Raw genomic sequence first — 22,186 nt, 5'->3', positions numbered from 1 at the left:
TGCGTCAAAGCCGTCGCACACAGGGTACCTAATTTCCCCCTGGTTCACCAACTGGGCTTACTGCCCATCACCCCCACATTCCACCTACCCCCTGTCCTAGGGCACCTACCCCCTGCCCTAGGGCACCCACCCCCTCCCCTGTCCCGACTTGCTGCACTCCATCCCTCCCAGCCCAGCACCTTCACTCCCCTCCGAGCTTCCCACCAGTTCACCACACGGTGTTGGCCCTCGGTCAGCAGTATCAGCAGGTCTGGTCCATTGGATGAAGGATGCCACCACCCAACACACCCTCTGCAACCATCCCAGCCGATCCGTCACACACTTCGGACAGAGGACGGAGGCAGTTCGGAATGTCGATGAACAGGTGTTTATTGTGATATATACAAATATTGTGCCCTAGCCCCAAATACTAACCTGTGTGCTTCACCTGTGCCAACTTAACTGGTGTTTACCTTTATAATCTGTCATGGGAGTGTCCCTTGAAGAAAAGTGTGTTTATCAAATTGCTTCAGTGATGTCATTGTGTGGGTGGAGCTGGGCTATGGGCTTTCACTTTCATTTTGAGCTGGGAGCTGGCTGTGGCTCTGAGTTTTACTTTCAGTTTACATTGTTGGAAGCTGGATTCAGACAAAGAAGGCTTCTTCTCTCTCTCTCTGCATGTTAAAACGACTCCAGCTCACTTGATAATTTAAAAGTGATAACTGTTTTCTGTAAAGAATTCAAACCTACTATTTTGGTAAAAAGGGTTTTTCTGGTTTTATTGGATGTTGTTATCAAGTTGAAACATCAGAAAGGGAAATTATTAAAGGTTTTATATATATATATATATATATATATAGAGAGAGAGAGAGAGAGAGAGATATGAGAGAGAGAGAACTGTAGCTGTGTGTGGTATTTATGGTAGTAGTCGATAAAAATGCTTACTGTGTGTGTTTATAGAAATGATAACTGAATTCATAGAATAAACTTTCTTTTTGATTAAAAGTGCTTAAGGCCTCTGTTGAATAACACCTGAAAGGTGGGCCCTTATGCTCCTCATAACCAAAATCTATAAATAGTTGTGGGTCAGGTGAACTCCATGACATAATTGGAGTTTTCTAAACCCTGGTCCATAACAAATCTCACGTGTCCTAATTCTCTGTCCCCAGGCGGTGCATCTGATGCGGAGACAGCCTGCTACTTATCCCGCCCTGTTGGGGTGGCACGGTGGTGCAATGGTTAGCAATGCGGCCACATGGCACCGAGGACCTAGGTTTGATCCCGGCCCCGGGCTACTGTCTTTGTGGAGTTTGCACATTCTCCCCGTGTCTGCATGGGTCTAAACCCCTCAACCCAAAGATGTGCAGAGTAGATGGATTGGCCATGCTAAATTCCCCCTTAATTGGAAAAAAAAACTTATCCCACCCTGTGGCCTTCGTCCTCTTTGGTGGCCGTCTTCTGGAGCAACCGGGCCTGGATGGGCCCTGCAGTCTTCCGGGTGTCACAGGTGGCATGGTGCCACCCTGTTCCACCCGCTGCCCATCAGATGCACCAAGTACAAGTGGGGGTGGATTCAGAGGTGCTGCTGTGTTCCAGCATCCCCCTTTGCGGGAGTCACTGGCACATTCCGTCACCCTCTCCTCCCTTGAGGTGCCCGATGGGCCCCGGGCCACTCCTTGGGACGGAGGTGTGGATGGAGTGAGCTCCAGGGGATCCACCGTCACCTGGCACTGCCAGTTCGGAGGACCCACTCTCGTCTCGACCAGGGTCTCAATGCTCGCAGGCATGGAGCAAAGGGACTGGGCCATGACCCTCTGGGGGCGGGGGGATGCATGCAGGGTGTGGGACCGGTGTGCTGCTGGAGCACGGAGGTGGTGACGCAATCTGGCTGGCCTAACGCAGCACTGCCAAGCCTTCCGCCTGGTGGGGGATTGAGGGGTGCGGAGCGGAGGTGGTGCCAGAGGCACGGAGGTGGTGACGCATCCTGGCTGGCCTGGGGGAGAGGGAGGGTTGCCAATCCTCACACAGCACTACCCAACTGTCTGGTGGGGGCTAGGGGTTTGCAGGGTGGAGTACGTGGGACAAGGGTGGTGGCTCACCCAGGCCACTCTGAGGAGGTTGTGCAGCTTGTTCCAGCACTGCTAGTCAGTCGTCATGTTGGTGCCCATGGCGTTCACTGCCTCGGCCACCTCCGCCCAGACCTGGATAACCCCAGAGGGTGGCAGCCTTCATCCCACCCCGGGGAAGAGGGTATCTCACCTCTCCTCCACAGCATCCAGGAGTATCTCCAGCTCTGTGACTGTGAACCTCGTGACCGCTCTCTGTGGTGCCATCGTCTTGGCTGGAATGCTTGTGTGTGGGAAGTAGAGTGCTTATATGCAGCTCCAGCTGGTCAGGCTCTCCACTGCCAATCCCGACCCCAGCGAATCAGACCCTGGTGTCGGTTGGAATTGCCCAAGTTCCGCGTGGCCCATTAGCTTGTACCGAATGGCTCCAGCTCTGGCACTCCCATTGGGTCTAGGGAACGCCCCCAATTCAGGCCCGGCATCAGCACTACGGAGAATCCCGACCAATGAATATGACTTGTGTGTGAATAGAGGTATAACGAAGAAGAGTTGTACATCCTCAGCCTCACCCTCATGTCCCAACCTATCTTGGTTCTGTGGCAAAACACATTTAGAAGGCTGGAGATAGATCCCTATACAGTGGGTAACTAGGACACCTTCTGTTTAGTCGAACTCAAGGTGTTCCACAGCACGGTGCTGACATGCCTTCAAAATTGCTGGACTTTGGATTGGTCTCATCCATACAGTTTGCCAAAACCAATCTATGCATGCCAGGGTGGAGACCTGATAGTTATGCTCATCTTGTTTGGTCTGCCTGTCAAGGTGATTTACCAGTGTATGGTCACTGTTGCATGCTAACAATTATTTGGAGCCACCGATGAAAACTAGGTGAAGATGAAGACCAATAAGGATGAGCCACGACATCACCTGTGAGAGGTGTTATCTCTCTTACACACTAGTAACAATCTTATAATCTATTAAAAGAACTTCAAATTACCCTGCCAGTCTCGTGTGAAACGTTGCAGAGTATGTTTTGAAAACTAATGGGAAACATCCAAAGAATTTTAGTAGATTTATAAGGACCATTTTGTTCTAAAACCGTACTCCTAATGACCTCCCTTCCATTCAGATATTAATTTACATGGAAACTATCACCCTGTTAGGAGACACAAAAGCAGTCATATCCATGATAAAAAAACGGTGCTATCGTCTTGGCTGGAATGCGGGTGTGTGGGAAGTGGAGTGCTTTCTGCAGCTCCAGCTGGTCAGGCTCTCCAGTGCCAATCCCGACCCCAGCTAATCAGACGCTGGTGTCGGTTGGAATTTGGTCACACTTCACACGCCTGTGGCTTAATTTTTCTTCTTAAATATTTTTATTATCCTCCCCTTTTCCAAATTTTCTCTCAAATTTGCACCAACCAACAATAAACAATAATCTGTAACGAATATAATGTCAATCCCCAAATCAACAACAACAATCCCATCCTCCCACCAACCCCAAACAATTGCCCGCATGTTAATATAAACAAATAACAAAAAGTAATCAGGAATCACCCATAGTCACCATTAACACATACAGTCCCCCTCCCCCAACCCCCACTAATGTTCGATGTTATCCATTTCTTGAAAGTGCGTAATAAATAACGCCCATGAATTGTTGAACCGCTCCATCCTTCCCCTCAGTTCAAACTTAACTTCCTCAAGAGTCAAGAATTCCAACCAGAACCCCCCGCCACGCCAGGGCACAGGGTGGAGAGGCTGCTCTCCATCCCAACAGGATCCGCCTTCAGCCGATCAACGAGGCAAAGGCTACAACATCTGCCTCCGCACCCGTTTCCAACAACGGCTGGTCCGATACCCCGAATATGGCCTCCCTAGGGCCCGGGTCCAGTTTCACATGCACCACTTTAGAGATTACCCTAAAAACCTCATTCCAGTAATCCTCCAGGTTTGGGCAAGACCAAAACATATGAACGTGATTTGCGGGCACCCCTCCACCCCCCGCAACGTTCACACACATCTTCTACACCCTCAAAGTGCCGGCTCATCCTCGCCCTTGTGAGGTGTGCTCTATATACCACCTTCAACTGTATCAGCCCCAACCTCGCGCACGAGGTGGAAGCGTTCACTATCCGGAGCACCTCACACCAGAACCCCTCCTCCATACCCTCTCCCAACTCTTCCTCCCACTTTGCTTTGATCCCTTCCAGTGGTGCCTTCTCCTCTTCCAAAATAGCCCCTTAACCGCCGACACTACCCACTTCTCCAGTCCCCCTGTCATTAGCACCTCCTCCAGCAATGTGGAGGCCGGCTCCACCAGGAATCTCTGTATCTCCTTCCTGGCAAAATCTCGAACCTGTATGTATCTAAACGTTTCCCCCTGCTCCAACCCATACTTCACTCCCAGCTCCTTCAATCCTGCAAATCGACCCCCAAGAAAAAAAATCTTTTAATGTCTTAATCCCCTTCTACTCTCATTTCCAAAAAATTCCGTCCCACTTCCCTGGCTCAAATCTGTGGTTCCCCTGAATCGGCATTTTCCTTCACCCTGCCCCCAACCCAAAGTGTTGGCGAAACTGCCTCAATGAATCTATTATTACCGGACTCCCTGAGTATTTCCCCGGGGCCATCGGGTGCGGTGCTGTTGCTAGCGCCTTCAATCCCGACCGCCTACACAAACTCTCCTCCATTCTGACCCACTGGGAATCAACCCCTCTTACCCAGCTCCGCACCTTCTCCACATTCGCCTCCCAGTAATAATACATCAGGTTCGGAAGACCCAAACCCCCTGCCTGGCTTCCACTTTCTAACTCTGTCCACCTTCCCTCCTCCTATGATCGAGGTTTCGGCGGCAGCGGTGCGCAGGGGCCTTCTTGGAGGTGAGTAGTGAATTTAAAACCACTTACCTTTACAGGAGCAGCCCTTTGGATTTCGGCGGCAGCGGTGCGCAGGGGCCTTCTGGGAGGTGAGTAGTTAGTTTAAAAACCTTACCTTTACAGGAGCAGCCCTTTGGATTTCGGCGGCAGCGGTGCGCAGGGGCCTTCTTGGAGGTGAGTAGTGAATTTAAAACCACTTACCTTTACAGGAGCAGCCCATTGGATTTCGGCGGCAGCGGTGCGCAGGGGCCTTCTTGGAGATGAGTAGTGAATTTAAAACCACTTACCTTTACAGGAGCAGCCCTTTGGATTTCGGCGGCAGCGGTGCGCAGGGGCCTTCTGGGAGGTGAGTAGTTAGTTTAAAAACCTTACCTTTACAGGAGCAGCCCTTTGGATTTCGGCGGCAGCGGTGCGCAGGGGCCTTCTTGGAGGTGAGTAGTGAATTTAAAACCACTTACCTTTACAGGAGCAGCCCTTTGGATTTCGGGGGCAGCGGTGCGCAGGGGCCTTCTGGGAGGTGAGTAGTTAGTTTAAAAACCTTACCTTTACAGGAGCAGCCCTTTGGATTTCGGCGGCAGCGGTGCGCAGGGGCCTTCTTGGAGGTGAGTAGTGAATTTAAAACCACTTACCTTTACAGGAGCAGCCCATTGGATTTCGGCGGCAGCGGTGCGCAGGGGCCTTCTTGGAGGTGAGTAGTGAATTTAAAACCACTTACCTTTACAGGAGCAGCCCATTGGATTTCGGCGGCAGCGGTGCGCAGGGGCCTTCTGGGAGGTGAGTAGTTAGTTTAAAAAGCCTTGCCTGGTCCCGTGTCTGTTCTTCTTTTCAGTTTTATTTGTTTTTATATAAGGCGGGAACCGGAAGTTCTACCTCTGGCAAGTGCCCCCCCACCCCCAACCAATAAATTCTGGTGGAGAGGAAACCCGAGACACTACACGTGTAGTGTCTCCCACCCGCCCTCCTCCTCTAACCTAATAATAAGACCCATTGGTGTAAGGTAAGTGCCATATTATATTATTAGCATTGTGCAGGTCAAGGATCGGTGGTGGAGGAGCAGTCTCTGTCAGCGAGAGAACCTGAGAACATCTCAGACACTCAGAAGGCAAGTAAGTGATTTTTACTTTTATACCTTTTTTCAAATTGTGTGTGTCGGGGGGGAAATTGAAGCGACATCACAGAAAAGCTGTGACCTGAGTGGCTGGTTGGGATTCTAACCTAAATTTAAAAAATATTTGAGTATTTGGGAACTAATTAAACATAATAACTTAATTATAATTTAGAGGATATCTAAGCCAGAGATCGGAGAGTATTATAGTTAGCTATCGCATTTCTATTAGAAATCTAGTGCTAGGAAACAGATAGTTGACAGTAACTTTGCAATTTAAAAAAAAAAAAGTATTTAAAAAAAAAAAAAGAGACAAATTTAATTTTAATTAATTGACGCAATGTCAGTTAGAGGGGTGCTGTGCTCTGACTGTGAGATGTGGCAGGTCCGGGAGGCTTCCAGCGTCCCGGGTGGCTTCATCTGCAGAAAGTGCACCCAACTGGAGCTCCTCACAGACCGCATGGTTCGGTTGGAGCAGCAATTGGATGCACTTAGGAGCACGCAGGTGGCGGAAAGCGTCATAGATCGCAGTTATGTAAATGTGGTCACACCCAAGGTGCAGGCAGAGAAATGGGTGACCACCAGAAAGGGCAGGCAGTCAGTGCAGGAATCCCCTGTGGTTGTCCCCCTCTCGAACAGATATACCCCTTTGGATACTGTCGGGGGGGATAGCCTATCAGGGGAAAACAGCAGCAGCCAGAGCAGTGGCACCACGGCTGGCTCTGATGTTCAGAAGGGAGGGTCAAAGCGCAGAAGAGTAATAGTAATAGGGGACTCTATAGTCAGGGGCACAGATAGGCGCTTCTGTGGACGTGAAAGAGACTCCAGGATGGTATGTTGCCTCCCTGGTGCCAGGGTCCAGGATGTCTCCGAACGGGTAGAGGGAATCCTGAAGGGGGAGGGCAAACAGGCAGAGGTCGTTGTACATATTGGTACTAACGACATAGGCAGGAAGGGGCATGAGGTCCTGCAGCAGGAGTTCAGGGAGCTAGGCAGAAAGTTAAAGGACAGGACCTCGAGGGTTGTAATCTCGGGATTACTCCCTGTGCCACGTGCCAGTGAGGCTAGAAATAGGAAGATAGAGCAGACAAACACGTGGCTAAACAGCTGGTGTAGGAGGGAGGGTTTCCGTTTTCTGGACCACTGGGAGCTCTTCCGGGGCAGGTGTGACCTGTATAAGATGGACGGGTTGCATCTAAACCGGAGAGGCATAAATATCCTGGCCGCGAGGTTTGCTAGTGTCACACGGGAGGGTTTAAACTAGTATGGCAGGGGGGTGGGTACGGGAGCAATAGGTCAGAAGGTGAGAGCATTGAGGGAGAACTAGGGAATAGGGACAGTGTGGCTCTGAGGCAGAGCAGACGGGGAAAAGTTGCTGAACACAGCGGGTCTGGTGGCCTGAAGTGCATATGTTTTAATGCAAGGAGCATTACGGGTAAGGCAGATGAACTTAGAGCTTGGATTACTACTTGGAACTATGATGTTATTGCCATTACAGAGACCTGGTTGAGGGAAGGGCAGGATTGGCAGCTAAACGTTCCAGGATTTAGATGTTTCAGGCGGGATAGAGGGGGATGTAAAAGGGGAGGCGGAGTTGCGCTACTTGTTCGGGAGAATATCACAGCTATACTGCGAGAGGACACCTCAGAGGGCAGTGAGGCTATATGGGTAGAGATCAGGAATAAGAAGGGTGCAGTCACAATGTTGGGGGTATACTACAGGCCTCCCAACAGCCAGCGGGAGATAGAGGAGCTGATAGGTAGACAGATTTTGGAAAAGAGTAAAAACAACAGGGTTGTGGTGATGGGAGACTTCAACTTCCCCAATATTGACTGGGACTCACTTAGTGCCAGGGGCTTAGACGGGGCGGAGTTTGTAAGGAGCATCCAGGAGGGCTTCTTAAAACAATATGTAAACAGTCCAACTAGGGAAGGGGCGGTACTGGACCTGGTATTGGGGAATGAGCCCGGCCAGGTGGTAGATGTTTCAGTAGGGGAGCATTTCGGTAACAGTGACCACAATTCAGTAAGTTTTAAAGTACTGGTGGACAAGGATAAGAGTGGTCCAAGGATGAATGTGCTAAATTGGGGGAAGGCTAATTATGACAATATTAGGTGGGAACTGAAGAACATAGATTGGGGGCGGATGTTTGAGGGCAAATCAACATCTGACATGTGGGAGGCTTTCAAGTGTCAGTTGAAGGGAATACAGGACAGGCATGTTCCTGTGAGGAAGAAAGATAAATACGGCAATTTTCGGGAACCTTGGATGACGAGTGATATTGTAGGCCTCGTCAAAAAGAAAAAGGAGGCATTTGTCAGGGCTAAAAGGCTGGGAACAGACGAAGCCTGTGTGGCATATAAGGAAAGTAGGAAGGAACTTAAGCAAGGAGTCAGGAGGGCTAGAAGGGGTCATGAAAAGTCATTGGCAAATAGGGTTAAGGAAAATCCCAAGGCTTTTTACACGTACATAAAAAGCAAGAGGGTAGCCAGGGAAAGGGTTGGCCCACTGAAGGATAGGCAAGGGAATCTATGTGTGGAGCCAGAGGAAATGGGCGAGGTACTAAATGAATACTTTGCATCAGTATTCACCAAAGAGAAGGAATTGGTAGATGTTGAGTCTGGAGAAGGGGGTGTAGATAGCCTGGGTCACATTGTGATCCAAAAAGACGAGGTGTTGGGTGTCTTAAAAAATATTAAGGTAGATAAGTCCCCAGGGCCTGATGGGATCTACCCCAGAATACTGAAGGAGGCTGGAGAGGAAATTGCTGAGGCCTTGACAGAAATCTTTGGATCCTCGCTGTCTTCAGGGGATGTCCCGGAGGACTGGAGAATAGCCAATGTTGTTCCTCTGTTTAAGAAGGGTAGCAAGGATAATCCCGGGAACTACAGGCCGGTGAGCCTTACTTCAGTGGTAGGGAAATTACTGGAGAGAATTCTTCGAGACAGGATCTACTCCCATTTGGAAGCAAATGGACGTATTAGTGAGAGGCAGCACGGTTTTGTGAAGGGGAGGTCGTGTCTCACTAACTTGATAGAGTTTTTCGAGGAGGTCACTAAGATGATTGATGCAGGTAGGGCAGTGGATGTTGTCTACATGGACTTCAGTAAGGCCTTTGACAAGGTCCCTCATGGTAGACTAGTACAAAAGGTGAAGTCACACGGGATCAGGGGTGAGCTGGCAAGGTGGATTCAGAACTGGCTAGGCCATAGAAGGCAGAGGGTAGCAATGGAGGGATGCTTTTCTAATTGGAGGGCTGTGACCAGTGGTGTTCCACAGGGATCAGTGCTGGGACCTTTGTTGTTTGTAGTATATATAAATGATTTGGAGGAAAATGTAACTGGTCTGATTAGTAAGTTTGCAGACGACACAAAGGTTGGTGGAATTGCGGATAGCGATGAGGACTGTCTGAGGATACAGCAGGATTTAGATTGTCTGGAGACTTGGGCGGAGAGATGGCAGATGGAGTTTAATCCGGACAAATGTGAGGTAATGCATTTTGGAAGGGCTAATGCAGGTAGGGAATATACAGTGAATGGTAGAACCCTCAAGAGTATTGAAAGTCAAAGAGATCTAGGAGTACAGGTCCACAGGTCATTGAAAGGGGCAACACAGGTGGAGAAGGTAGTCAAGAAGGCATACGGCATGCTTGCCTTCATTGGACGGGGCATTGAGTATAAGAATTGGCAAGTCATGTTGCAGCTGTATAGAACCTTAGTTAGGCCACACTTGGAGTATAGTGTTCAATTCTGGTCGCCACACTACCAGAAGGATGTGGAGGCTTTAGAGAGGGTGCAGAAGAGATTTACCAGAATGTTGCCTGGTATGGAGGGCATAAGCTATGAGGAGCGATTGAATAAACTCGGTTTGTTCTCTCTGGAACGAAGGAGGTTGAGGGGCGACCTGATAGAGGTCTACAAAATTATGAGGGGCATAGACAGAGTGGATAGTCAGAGGCTTTTCCCCAGGGTAGAGGGGTCAATTACTAGGGGGCATAGGTTTAAGGTGAGAGGGGCAAGGTTTAGAGTAGATGTACGAGGCAAGTTTTTTACGCAGAGGGTAGTGGGTGCCTGGAACTCGCTACCGGAGGAGGTAGTGGAAGCAGGGACGATAGGGACATTTAAGGGGCATCTTGACAAATATATGAATAGGATGGGAATAGAAGGATACGGACCCAGGAAGTGTAGAAGATTGTAGTTTAGTCGGGCAGTATGGTCGGCGCGGGCTTGGAGGGCCGAAGGGCCTGTTCCTGTGCTGTACATTTCTTTGTTCTTTGTTTGTTCTTTGAGGTAATCATTCCTTCAATCTCTCTAAAAAATGGGCAGGCATTGGAAAATAAACAGAAATCGCGGCAACACGTTCATTTTAACCGCCTGTACCCGACCCGCCAGTGACAGAGGGAGACCATCCCACCTTGCCAAATCAGCTTTCACTCTCCCCACCAAACTAGAACCCTGTGCCTTAATTGACATCAGTTTCCATTCAGCATCATAAGTCCCATGTAAATTAGCCTTTTTATGCTGAAAAAAATACTACAATCTAAAATATACCAATTACTAATAATTAACATAATGATGCTTGGACAATTAGCATAATTCTCCATTTGGGAGACTATAGGCTGGATTCTTCGATTTCCAGACTAAGTGCTGACGCCAGCGTGGGAAAAGTAGTATTTTACACCAGAAAAAACGGCGCAAAGCTGCACCGATTTTCTGTCCGGTATGGAGCTAGCAGCCACACAGCATAAAGACTCCCTGGCTTTACCTGCGGATACGGCCGGAGAATGGCCGGGTCCGTGGCCGCGCATGCGCACAGCGGCGGCCATGTTGTGCAACACGGTGCCGGCCGCACGCGGACCCGGCCTGCCAAATAATGAGGCCCAGTAACCACCCCTCACCAACCCCAACAGCACCCCCAGCCATCGCTGAAGCCCCCCCTGGCTAGCGGCAGGGCTCCCTCCCCCGACAGTGGCGATGCTGGACACAGTCCGCAGCCGCCATGCAGGTTCCCCGACTATAAATACCATAAGTGTTCTGCGCTGTCGGGAAGTCGGTCCATCGGGAGCGGAGCATCGGAGGAGGGCCTCAGGTGACGTCCTGAGGCCGTGCCGATGGTGTGCAGCGTACTCTTCGAGTATGCCCTTTTCGAGGGGGCAGAGCATCGCAAAAGCGGCGCCATTCCTGATTTTTGTGCAAACGGGGATTCTCCGGCCAATCACCAAACACGATTTTGGTGTCGCCGATCAGAGAATCCCGTCCCACGTTCTCCTGCCAGAGCTGAACTGCACCTGATTTGCGCTCCCAATGAGGAAGCAATTCCAAATGCTCAACCATACAAATTTATACACGACAAGGATTGCGAGGAATTATCGAGAGAATCCCACTATCGGGTCGCCATTTTGAGTGGGTGGCCTGATAGCGAGGTCCTGCAGCTGGCCACCCCCCACATCACATTGTAATTCAGCCCCCCCCCCAAAAAAAACAATTCAGCATTCCACCACCAAATGTTTTGGGTGACTGGACCTGCCTCCCTGGCAGGAGACTCTCTAAATAAAGAGACCACCCCTAGAGATCCCTAAAATAAAGAGACCCCCTAAATAGAGAGAGACCACCCACAGAAACACCCTACATAAAGAGACCCCCCAGAGACCTCCTAAATAAGGAGACTCCCCATAAGTTACCTTTGTCCGAAAGCCCTCTCAGAAGATAGATCCCAGACCACACAAATGGAGTTAAATGCTGTCAATTTCCAGTTGATCACTTCAAAATCACTCAAGCTTGAAGAGAAGTGATTGGAAAGCACTTAATTCTGTTTGATGTGGTTCAGCTGTCAATCAAAGCACTTCCGAGTTACTCAACCATGAATGGAGGAATGCTGACAGCTGTGTGTGTGTGGAAGTTGTCAATCACAGCCTAGTAAAATCAATATCAAACAGCAAAGAATGAATGGCTTGCAGTTCAAATTTCTGAGGGAGTCTAAACACAGCTGACTGATTTTCTCTTTCCAGGAATTGCCAGTTGATGCTTCCTGTGTCTCAGCCAGCAGGCGTATTGCCCAGGTGAGTGTAAAGGAATAATTTTTTACACTGCCTCTGTCTGGACTGCTCTCTCGATTCCTGACAGAGGTCTCTTTTCTTGGGGGCTTCCTGACATGGGTGTCTAATTATTTAGGGGGTCTCCGAGGGGTCTCCTTGTTTAGCAAGACATCTCTGGTGGGGATGAGGTGGGCAGGTCTTGTAATGTTGGGGAGGAGGGTGGCCCTCAGATGACCTATTTTCGTCCTTCTGCTGGCACGGGGCGTGAACCTTGATCCCAACGCCAGCAGGGGGCCAGAGCATTGAAATGGATCGGCACCAACCACTGGATTCACCACCTCACCAGGATTTCCACTACTAGCGGCGCCAGGCGGAGAATTTCCCCCAGTATTTTTCATTTCATAACGTTACGAAGAAGTTCTAACCCTTACAATGTCTATTGCTCACCAGGATCATTGTGTGAATGGGGCACAACAAAGACCTGCAGAGGCTCATCATCCCATTCGTGTTCATTGTAAGTAATATCAAAGCCCTGCTTCCAAACTCCACCGTCTGGGTTGTCAAAGGGTAGAATGTTGTAGATTTCCAACATCTAGAAGAAAACAGAATGTTCAGACACAAATTGACAATTTAACAGCAAGACAAAACTTTTATCCATATGGGTAGAGATAAAAAATAATAAATTATCAATCACAGTAATAAGTAGAGTCTGGAGAACACCCAGAGTGAAAGGGAATGTCAAAAGAAATACACAGACAAATTAGAGAATTTGGTAAAAATTAAACAATAATTATGGCGATTTATATAACACTGATATTAATTTGACAACGGAGGCAGGTAAAGGGTTAAGACATTGGAATTCCTGCAATAAGTACAGGATTCCTTCCTAACCCGATTTGTAAAAAAACAACAACAAAAGATTCGCTATTGAATCTACTGAAGGGGATTGAACCAAAACTGATAAGGGAAGTAAAAGTAAGGGGACATCGAGGCAATAATAGCCGGAATATAATATGTTTTTAGATAATGCTAGAGAAGGATATTTCGGAAGCCAGTTTAGGAGATTGGAGCTGTTTTTGAGAGACATATTTGAGGAAATATAATGTGCAACAATATTGCCACACAATGATGCAGAATAACAATGGGAAACATTTAAAATGGTGTTCAACAGAGTGCAGAAAAAATATATTCCGCAAAAACAAAAGAACAAACTAAATATGAGTGAAACTCCATGGATCAATAAAGAAATAAGGGCACAACTGAGTGTTAGGAAAAAGCATACATTAAGTACATGAGGTGTGCAAAATCAGAGAGAATACAAAGAGATGAGAACAAAAGTCAGAAAAACAATTATGAAAGCAAAGAGGAACTATGAAATTAAATTATCAAGGAACATTAAACAAAATAGTAAAATATTTTACACAAACATCAATAAAAATGAATGGGTGTGATGGGAATAAGACCATTAAGAAGTAGACAGAATAATATCACAGTGACGAGAGAGAGATGGCAGAAATAATAAGTAACTATTTTGCTCTGGTGTTTACCAGTGAGAAAAAACAGGTAGATGTGACATTGAATAATGAGATGAGCAAACACACAAGTGATAAAAAGAGATGTATTGAATAACCTAATCAAACTCAAAGAGGACAAAGCCTGGTCTGGATGGATTATAATCACATATTTAAAAATAATCTAGGAAAGAGACATCAGAGGCATTACTACTCATAGTTAATAATTCTTTCGAAAAAAAGTGTGGTACCAGAGGACTGGCGTGTAGCTAATGTAATTTGTATATTTAAGAAGGGGGACAAAATGTGTCCAGGGAATTATATACCAAGTAGGTTGACATCGGCGTTAGGAAAAAATAATGGAATCGCAACAGGAGAGAACGAAAGAACTTCAAAATGAAAGATGATCATGAATAGTTAAGCTGATCATGATTAGTTACGTAGGATTTATTAAATGGCGGAGCAAGCTCGAGGTGTTAAATGGCCTACTCTCTCCCGCTCCATGTTCGAATGTTTGTATTTTGCTTGACAAAACTTGTTGATTTATTTGAGGAGGTAACACAGGAACTACCAATACTAATGCAGTAGATACCATTTATTTGTATTTTCAAAAGGCTTTCCATAAGGTGTCAAAGAATATATTAAAGAATAAGGTCAGAGAATGGGGAGTCAGTGTCTTAATGCTTGTGGAAAATCACTTCCCATCTTTAGTCACTCTGAATGACTACCCTTACTTCCACTTTTTGCAAAGTCGTGAAATGGCTTCAAGACCGAAAGCAGAAAGTAGAAGTAAAGAATGGATATTTGAATTTTTTTTTTAAAAGCTTGAATTTTAAAAAAACATTGTCGATTGTCGTAAAAACCCATCTGGTTCACTAATAGATCCACAGCAATGTGGTTGTCTCTTAAAATACCCTTACGGATAGGCAATTAATCAGTTGGCCCAGCCACTGATGCCTATATCCCATGATCAAATTTTAAAAATCCAATAGAAAATTCAGAAAGAATGTTTACACCCAAAAAGAGGGGAGATTGTGAAACACTACATGAGATATTTGCATTTAAGGGGAGCAGATGTGTGAGACGGGAATATAGGATTACGATGATAGATTTTGATCAGGAAAGATCGGAGGAGGTTCAAATAAAGCATAAAGGCCATATAGACTAGCTATATGCACTGATGAGTCATTTAAAAAAATATTCATAGACTATCGCCTTCCCATTACAATAGCCCTTCTATCACAATGGGGGTGATCCTCTGGCCACCTGCGCCTGTCACACATCCCTCTATCCATTATTCAAGGATCCTGTCCCTCTTAGCTCCTGGTTTTTGGTTAATCCCCAAGTGCACTGCTACAGCTTGCAAATCACCTTCTCTCAACTGTTTCAAATCTCTGACAGTCAGAACCTCTCTTTATACAAAGGCTTGAACTTCAAAAGAACTCATCTCAATTTCCACCCAAAATATAGCAAAAGCAAATGAAATATTGTTTGCTTAAAACGTTTCATTACACCCGTTTCACAGTCTCTGGATTAGATCCCGGACTCGAGCCACCAGTTATTTTTACAATCTCTCATTTTCCCGCTCAATTGATTTAGCGCTCAAGTTGCAGTCACTGGCAGTTATGTTCTATCCAAGGTTCTGAAAAGCAACCTTCCTGAGAAACCGAGGACAGACGTTATGCACAGATTCACCAGAGGCTCCTTTATCTGACCACCTTAAAAAATTCGATTTAACAGTCTGGCCCTGTGAAAACGCAGCAGCAGTAAAATAATCCAATTCACAATTCCTGCTCTAACTTTATCTTCAGCTTTCTATCCTGAATGACTAAGTCAGGCTGTTGATAGACTAATTTATGGGACAGTTTTCCGAATTTTGTCACAAGTCTCCAAATGTTCCAGAGGAAGACTTTGAGGGTTGCCTGGGCTTTGTTTCCGATGCCTAGGTCAGTGTAATTCTTCTTTGACTTTTCCGTCGAGGTTTGATGCAAATGAATGGCTTGCAGGGTCATTTCAGAGGACAATTAGGAGCCAACCGCATTGCATTGGGACTGAAATCAGATGAAGGCCACACTGAGTAAGAGGGCAGATTTTCTTCCCTAGAAGATATTAGCAGCCCAGTTGTGTTTTTATTACTTTCTGGTTGTTTCACAGGCACTAGCTTTTAAATCCCAGACTTATTAAATAATTTAATTTAAATGCCACCAGCTGTAATCTTGGAATTTGAACTCCTCTCTCACAGGATTTGTCCTAACCTCTGAATTACTGGTCCAGGGTCAGTGCCACTATCTTACTGGCCCCATTACTCGATAGGTTCTTTCTGTTTTGCTCAATTTGATTATTTTGGGGGCAGCATAGTGGCATAATGGTTAGCATTGCTGTCTACTGCGCTGATGACCCGGGTTTGAATCCCGGCCCTGGGTCACTGTCCGTGTGGAGTTTGCACATTCTCCCCATGTTTGCGTGGCTTTCGCCCCCACAACCCAAAAGATGTGCAGGATAGGTGGATTGGCCACGCTAAATTGCCCCTTAATTGGAAAAAAAAATAACTGGGGACTCTAAATTTATTTTTTTTAAAGTTGATTATTTTGAATCAAGATAATGACATTTCTTCTCCTGGAAAGGTAAGTCTGACTGATCTAACGGCTGGAAAGCCATTCATCCAGCAGAACTACTTAGCATATTTTAGGAATTACAAACCACACTAAAGTTTGGTAAGAGGGTTTGTTGCAACATTTTCTTTGTATTGTCGAGACACCTGCCTGCAAATGCTTTCCTTGGTGGTCTTGCAAGTAACTTTAAAAACAATGGTATCCCAGCATGAACAATTTTTACCCTGCGTATCTGCTTTCCGGGTGAGCAATTATTTTGAGAACCATGAAAGCGAAGATATTGGTTGTAAATTTATTGGTGCTCCCTCTGATACAGTAACTGGAAAGTTCAATGTTTTTGACCATAAAACAATTATTACTTACTTGTAAATTTGATGCTTTTGCATAGCCTTTCGAGGCAAACTGACAATCTTCCGGATCAATGGGAATAACAGAAAAAGAGGATCCAAAGATTTCAGAGAATAATCCTTTACTTGAATTTGAAGTTTCAAGGTCTCCTCGGTTATCTTTCACAGATTCACTCAAATTAATAACCGAGTCCCTGATGTTTGAAATTATTTCATTGTTTTCAGCTAATAGACGTTCTAGGTGGTCAATCTTTTCATGCAAAATTGAAAGCTGTGTCTGCAATAAAAAACAAACACTGATATTACATATTATAATCACTAGAAAAGATCAGCTGACCCTATTCAGATCAAGAACAAAGTATAGTATCTACCTCCATGTTTCTCCATTTCCTATTAATTAGTCAATCAGGTTCCATTTTGAATCATTATCCAAGGTCATTCACATTAAAACGGTGAAATATGAAGCCTTGTAAATTTCTATCTTGCTTTTAAAATGAGCAGCATATCTGTTTTGGGATTGCACGCCACATAGCAACCTCGTCTCTTCACATTTTTTATTCAGTCCCAGTATGAATTTGAGTCCATCTTTTTCCCATACAGAAGCAAACAGTAATCTAATGATTTCCCAGATCTTAGTTCCTCTAAACTACAAGCAAACAAGAGATTCATGGATCTCATTAACTCTGTGCCACCACTTTTTGGCGATGATCCTCTACTTGTGCAATTATCGGCAACTGTCCCAACTTAGATGTTGGAGGAAATAAATTCTTACATGCTAGTAACATATAAAAATATTGTCATTACAAATTTAAAATATACTTTGTTGTCAATATTAAAATTATTAACTACCGTGCTGAGTGCGGTGAAAGTGAATGAGGCTTTTAAGGCCTTTTACGAGGAACTGTATAGGTCCCAGCCCCCAGGGGGAAAAGAGGGGATGCGACGATTCTTGGACCAATTGAGGTTCCCAAGGGTGGAGGAGCAGGTGGCGGCTGGTTTGGGGGCGCCAATTGGGGTGGAGGAGCTGGTTAAAGGACTGGGGAGCATGCAGGTAGGGGAGGCCCCGGGGCCGGATGGGTTCCCGGTGGAGTTTTATAGGAAGTATGTAGACCTGTTAGCCCCATTGCTGGTAAGGATCTTCAATGAAGCAAGGGAGTGGGGGACCCTGCCCCCGACAATGTCGGAGGCGACGATCTCTTTGATCTTGAAGCGGGATAAGGACCCACTGCAATGTGGGTCGTATAGACCGATCTCGCTCCTTAATGTAGATGTTAAGTTGCTGGCAAAAATGTTGGCCACGAGGATTGAGGACTGTGTGCCGGGGGTGATTCACGAGGACCAGACGGGATTCGTAAAGGGTAGGCAGTTAAATACTAATGTGCGAAGGCTCCTAAATGTGATAATGATGCCATCGGTGGAGGGAGAAGCGGAGATAGTGACAGCCATGGACGCGGAGAAGGCCTTTGATCGAGTAGAGTGGGAGTATCTCTGGGAAGTGTTGAGGAGGTTTGGGTTCGGGGGAGGGTTTATTAGTTGGGTTAAGCTCCTGTATAAAGCCCCGGTGGCGAGTGTGGTCACGAACCGGCGGAGGTCGGAGTATTTCCGGCTGTATCGAGGGATGAGGCAGGGGTGCCCCCTGTCCCCTCTGCTGTTTGCATTAGCAATTGAACCTTTGGCCATGGCGTTAAGGGAGTCGGGGAAATGGAAGGGGGTAGTTCGAGAGGGAGAGGAACATCGAGTGTCGCTGTACGCAGACGACCTGTTGCTGAATGTGACGGATCCAGTGGAGGGGATGGTTGAGGTCATGCAGATCCTAAGGGAGTTTGGAGACTTCGCGGGCTATAAGCTCAATGTGGGAAAGAGTGAGCTCTTTGTGATCCATCCGGGGGACCAGGGAAGAGGCATAGAAGACCTACCGTTGAGGAGGGCGGAAAGGAGCTTTCGATACTTGGGGATTCAGGTAGCTAGGAGCTGGGGTGCACTGCACAAACTTAATTTGACGCGGTTGGTGGAACAGATGGAGGAGGATTTTAAAAGGTGGGACATGTTGCCACTCTCGCTGGCGGGTAGGGTATAGTCGGTTAAAATGGTGGTCTCCCGAGATTTCTTTTTGTATTCCAATGCCTCCCAATTGTGATTACCAAGGCCTTCTTTAAGAGGGTAAGCAGGAGCATTATGGGATTTGTGTGGGCGAGCAATACCCCGCGGGTAAGGAGGGGGTTCTTGGAGCGTAGCAGAGATAGAGGAGGGTTGGCGTTGCCGAATTTGGGTGGTTACTATTGGGCAGCCAACGTGGCAATGATCCGTAAGTGGGTGATGGTGGGAGAGGGGGCGGCGTGGAAGAGGTTGGAGATGGCGTCCTGCAAGGGAACGAGCCTGCAGGCGCTGGTGACGGCACCGCTGCCGCTCTCGCCAACAAGGTAGACCACGAGCCCGGTGGTAGCGGCAACGCTAAAGATCTGGGGGCAGTGGAGACGGCACAGTGGTGCGACGGGAGCCTCGGTGTGGTCCCCGATCAGAGACAACCATCGGTTTGTCCCAGGAAGGATGGACGGGGGGTTTCAGAGCTGGCATCGGGCAGGGATTAGAAGAATGGGGGACCTGTTCATTGACGGGACGTTTGCGAGCTTAGGGGCGCTGTAGGAGAAGTTTGGGCTACCCCCGGGAAACGCTTTCAGGTACATGCAAGTGAGGGCGTTTGTGAGGCGGCAGGTGATGGAATTTCCACTACTCCCGGCACAGGGGATTCAAGATAGGGTGATTTTGGGCGTATGGGTCGGAGAGGGCAAGGTGTCGGCGATATACCAGGAAATGAAAGAAGAGGGGGAGGCTTTGGTAGAGGAGCTGAAGGGTAAATGGGAGGAGGAGTTGGGGGAGGGAATTGAGGAGGGGCTATGGGCTGATGCCCGAAGTAGGGTTAATTCCTCTTCCTCGTGTGCCAGGCTTAGCCTGATACAATTTAAGGTGGTTCATAGAGCGCATATGACGGGGGCGAGGCTGAGTAGGTTCTTTGGGGCGGAGGATAGATGTGGGAGGTGCTCATGAAGTCCGGCGAACCATGTCCATATGTTTTGGGAATGCCCGGCACTGGAGAAGAGTTGCGGGAACAGTATCTAAGGTGGTGAAAGTCCGGGTCAAGCCAAGCTGGGGGCTGCCACTATTTGGAGTAGTGGACGAGCCCGGAGTGCAGGAGGTGAAAGAGGCCGGCATTCTGGCGTCCCTAGTAGCCCGGCGAAGGATCTTGCTAATGTGGAAGGAGGCGAAGCCCCCCAGCGTGGAGGCCTGGATAAATGATATGGCAGGGTTTATCAAGTTGGAGAGGATAAGGTTTGCCTTGAGAGGGTCTGCGCAGGGGTTCTACTGGCGGTGGCAACCGTTCCTAGACTATCTCGCGGAGCGTTAGATGAAGGTTGGACAGCAGCAGCAGCAACCCAGAGGGGGGATGAGGGGGGGGGGGGGGGCATTTGAGCAACAAAACACATGAAGGATCCGGAAACTGACATGTACGGGAAGATTCCGATGTACAAAGTTCTGTTTCTTATTGACTTGCCATGTTCATGTCTTGCCACGCGAGTTCTTTTTCCTTTTCTTTGTTACAGGGGGGGGATTGTTTGTAAGGTGGAAAATATTGTTGAAAAATTCTTAATAAAAACATTTTTTTTTTAAAAATCATAACTGATAATTGGCGATTTTCTGTTTCAGATATTTATAAAAATCTTTAACTTTTCTTATGGTACTTATGATCCCAATATATTTCATTTTCCTAAATGGGGTTCTTAATGGGCTGTAACACTCAGAACGGCAATCAGAGAAGGCTATCCACTCCATGCTCAATTACCTTTGTGGATTTTCTTCAATACCTGTCATGCCCGACCTTCCGACTCAAGCCAGAGAAGCTCCAAGCAGCATAGCTGTCCTCAAGGTCCAGCATCGCAGTCCAGCTCTGTCAGATTGAAGGAGGATATGCCCCCTTTATTACGGCACTCGTTGCCCTAAACCAGGTAAGCTAAAGGTCCATTTAAATCAACAGCTCAGGGAGAAAGTGAATGCCTCAGGAAGTGGATAGGATTTGGAAGGGTGGCGGTGATTGGAGGTTGGGAGGAAGGGTTGGAGGAGTCGGGGGTTAAGGCGGTGGTCAGGGAGTTTTGGGGTTGGATGCTGGAAGTCAGGGTCAGAGGGTAGGAAGGCCAAACCTCGAGTTGGGTGGGAAAGGGTCAGATCTCGGCAGAGTTGGAGGGGGGTGGATCTCGGGTGGTGGATCTCGGGTGGTGGGGGAGCGTAGGGATGTCAGGGGGTAGTCGGAGTCCCCTGGGGGTCAAAACTGGGGGATAGTCCCCTCCAGATGGGGGGGGGGCAAAGTCTGGATCTGTACAATAGTTACCCAGAAGTTAGAAGAGGTTTTAATTCTTTGAACATTTTCTGACTTACTATTGGTGCAACACTATCGTAACCACCCAGATTGTGATTTAAATCACTTTTTCGGGTGTTTCCCAGCGCAGCACATTGCCCAGAGGGATTTTGCATTTTTGGGAATGTGGTAAACCATTGTTGCACCTATACTAGATGATGTAAGGTAGGACCTGTACTTCAGGTTCGCCAGTAGCCCCTGCCTGCTGGCTCCGCCCAGTAGGAGTATAAATATGCGTGTCCTCTATTCAGCAGCCATTTTGCCAGCTGCTGTGGGAGGCCACACATCTTACTGCAATAAAGCCACAGTTGTATCCAAACTGAGTCATTGTACAATTGATCGTGCATCAGGGTATTTACCATGCAAACCCTTACCCGAGAGGGATTCCCAAGTATATCAATAACACAAGTCCTTGTAATGCATGACTTTGGTTTCCTATCTCTATAACTGCACTTTTTACCTGATACAATATGTATTTATTTTACATTCCACTAATTTACAGTTGCAAATATCCTTCCTCTGTACTTTGGGGAGCAGCGCATGCCAATCCGATATTCTTAGCAACTTTCTCACCTCTTTAAAATCTGCCGTTTTGAATCTGAAAGACTTTGGGCTGGATTTTCCACCCCGCATCGCCGATAATGCGGATCGCAATCCGGTGCCGAATCGGGCAGCTGGTTGAAATGGAGGTTTACACCAGACGCCGCACCGACCACTGTACTCCGGCCCCCTACTAGCGGCAGGATCGGGGTTCACGCCCACGCTCCAGCAGGAGGATGCTAATGGGTACAAATGAGTCTTAAAAACCCATTTAAATCCATTTAGCAGGCCCAGCACCAGATTCTCCAGGCCCTCGCGACTCTCCTATTCTCCGGTCCTGGAATCACGTGCTGATCACTACAAGCATCACCAAACGGGTACCTGACGTGGTGATCCCCACGGTGGACCAAGGGGGTAAGTCCTTAAGGGGGTTGCCCCTGTCCGCCCAAGGGCCAGGCTCCCTCCCCCCCCCCCCCCCCAACAATGCATTACCTGTCTACCCCTCCCAGATCCCACCCCCTACCCCTACCCCTGGAATGACACCCACCCACAGAGACCCCCTAACTAGAAGGACCCCCTCAGGATCCCTTTAATAGGGAAATCCCCCCAAGGGACACCCTTAATAGGGAGACCCGACCAGGGACCCTCTAACTAAAGAAACCATTCACAGAGAGCCCCCAACTAGAGGGACCCTCCACAGTAACCTGC

The 22,186-nt window shown here is 47.6% G+C and overlaps 1 protein-coding gene across 2 annotated transcripts in view; it reads right to left on the bottom strand.

The window, feature by feature from the left end:
- man2a1 (mannosidase, alpha, class 2A, member 1) overlaps positions 1-22,186 on the bottom strand; it is a 327,615-nt gene that overhangs the window by 277,749 nt on the left and 27,680 nt on the right. For both annotated transcript variants that reach the window (XM_072516408.1, XM_072516407.1), the window contains exons 2-3: positions 16,547-16,807; positions 12,508-12,652 (exon numbers count right to left, since the gene is read on the bottom strand). In XM_072516408.1, coding sequence (XP_072372509.1) covers positions 12,508-12,652; positions 16,547-16,807 — 406 coding nt within the window. The remainder of the gene's footprint in view (positions 1-12,507; positions 12,653-16,546; positions 16,808-22,186) is intronic.

This window comes from Scyliorhinus torazame, chromosome 9 (genome assembly GCF_047496885.1).
Source record: "Scyliorhinus torazame isolate Kashiwa2021f chromosome 9, sScyTor2.1, whole genome shotgun sequence".
In the NCBI taxonomy this organism is placed as follows: Eukaryota; Metazoa; Chordata; class Chondrichthyes; order Carcharhiniformes; family Scyliorhinidae; genus Scyliorhinus; species Scyliorhinus torazame.
The sequence above is the reverse complement of the archived record's forward strand: the minus strand, read 5'-3'. Positions and strand labels throughout refer to the sequence as shown.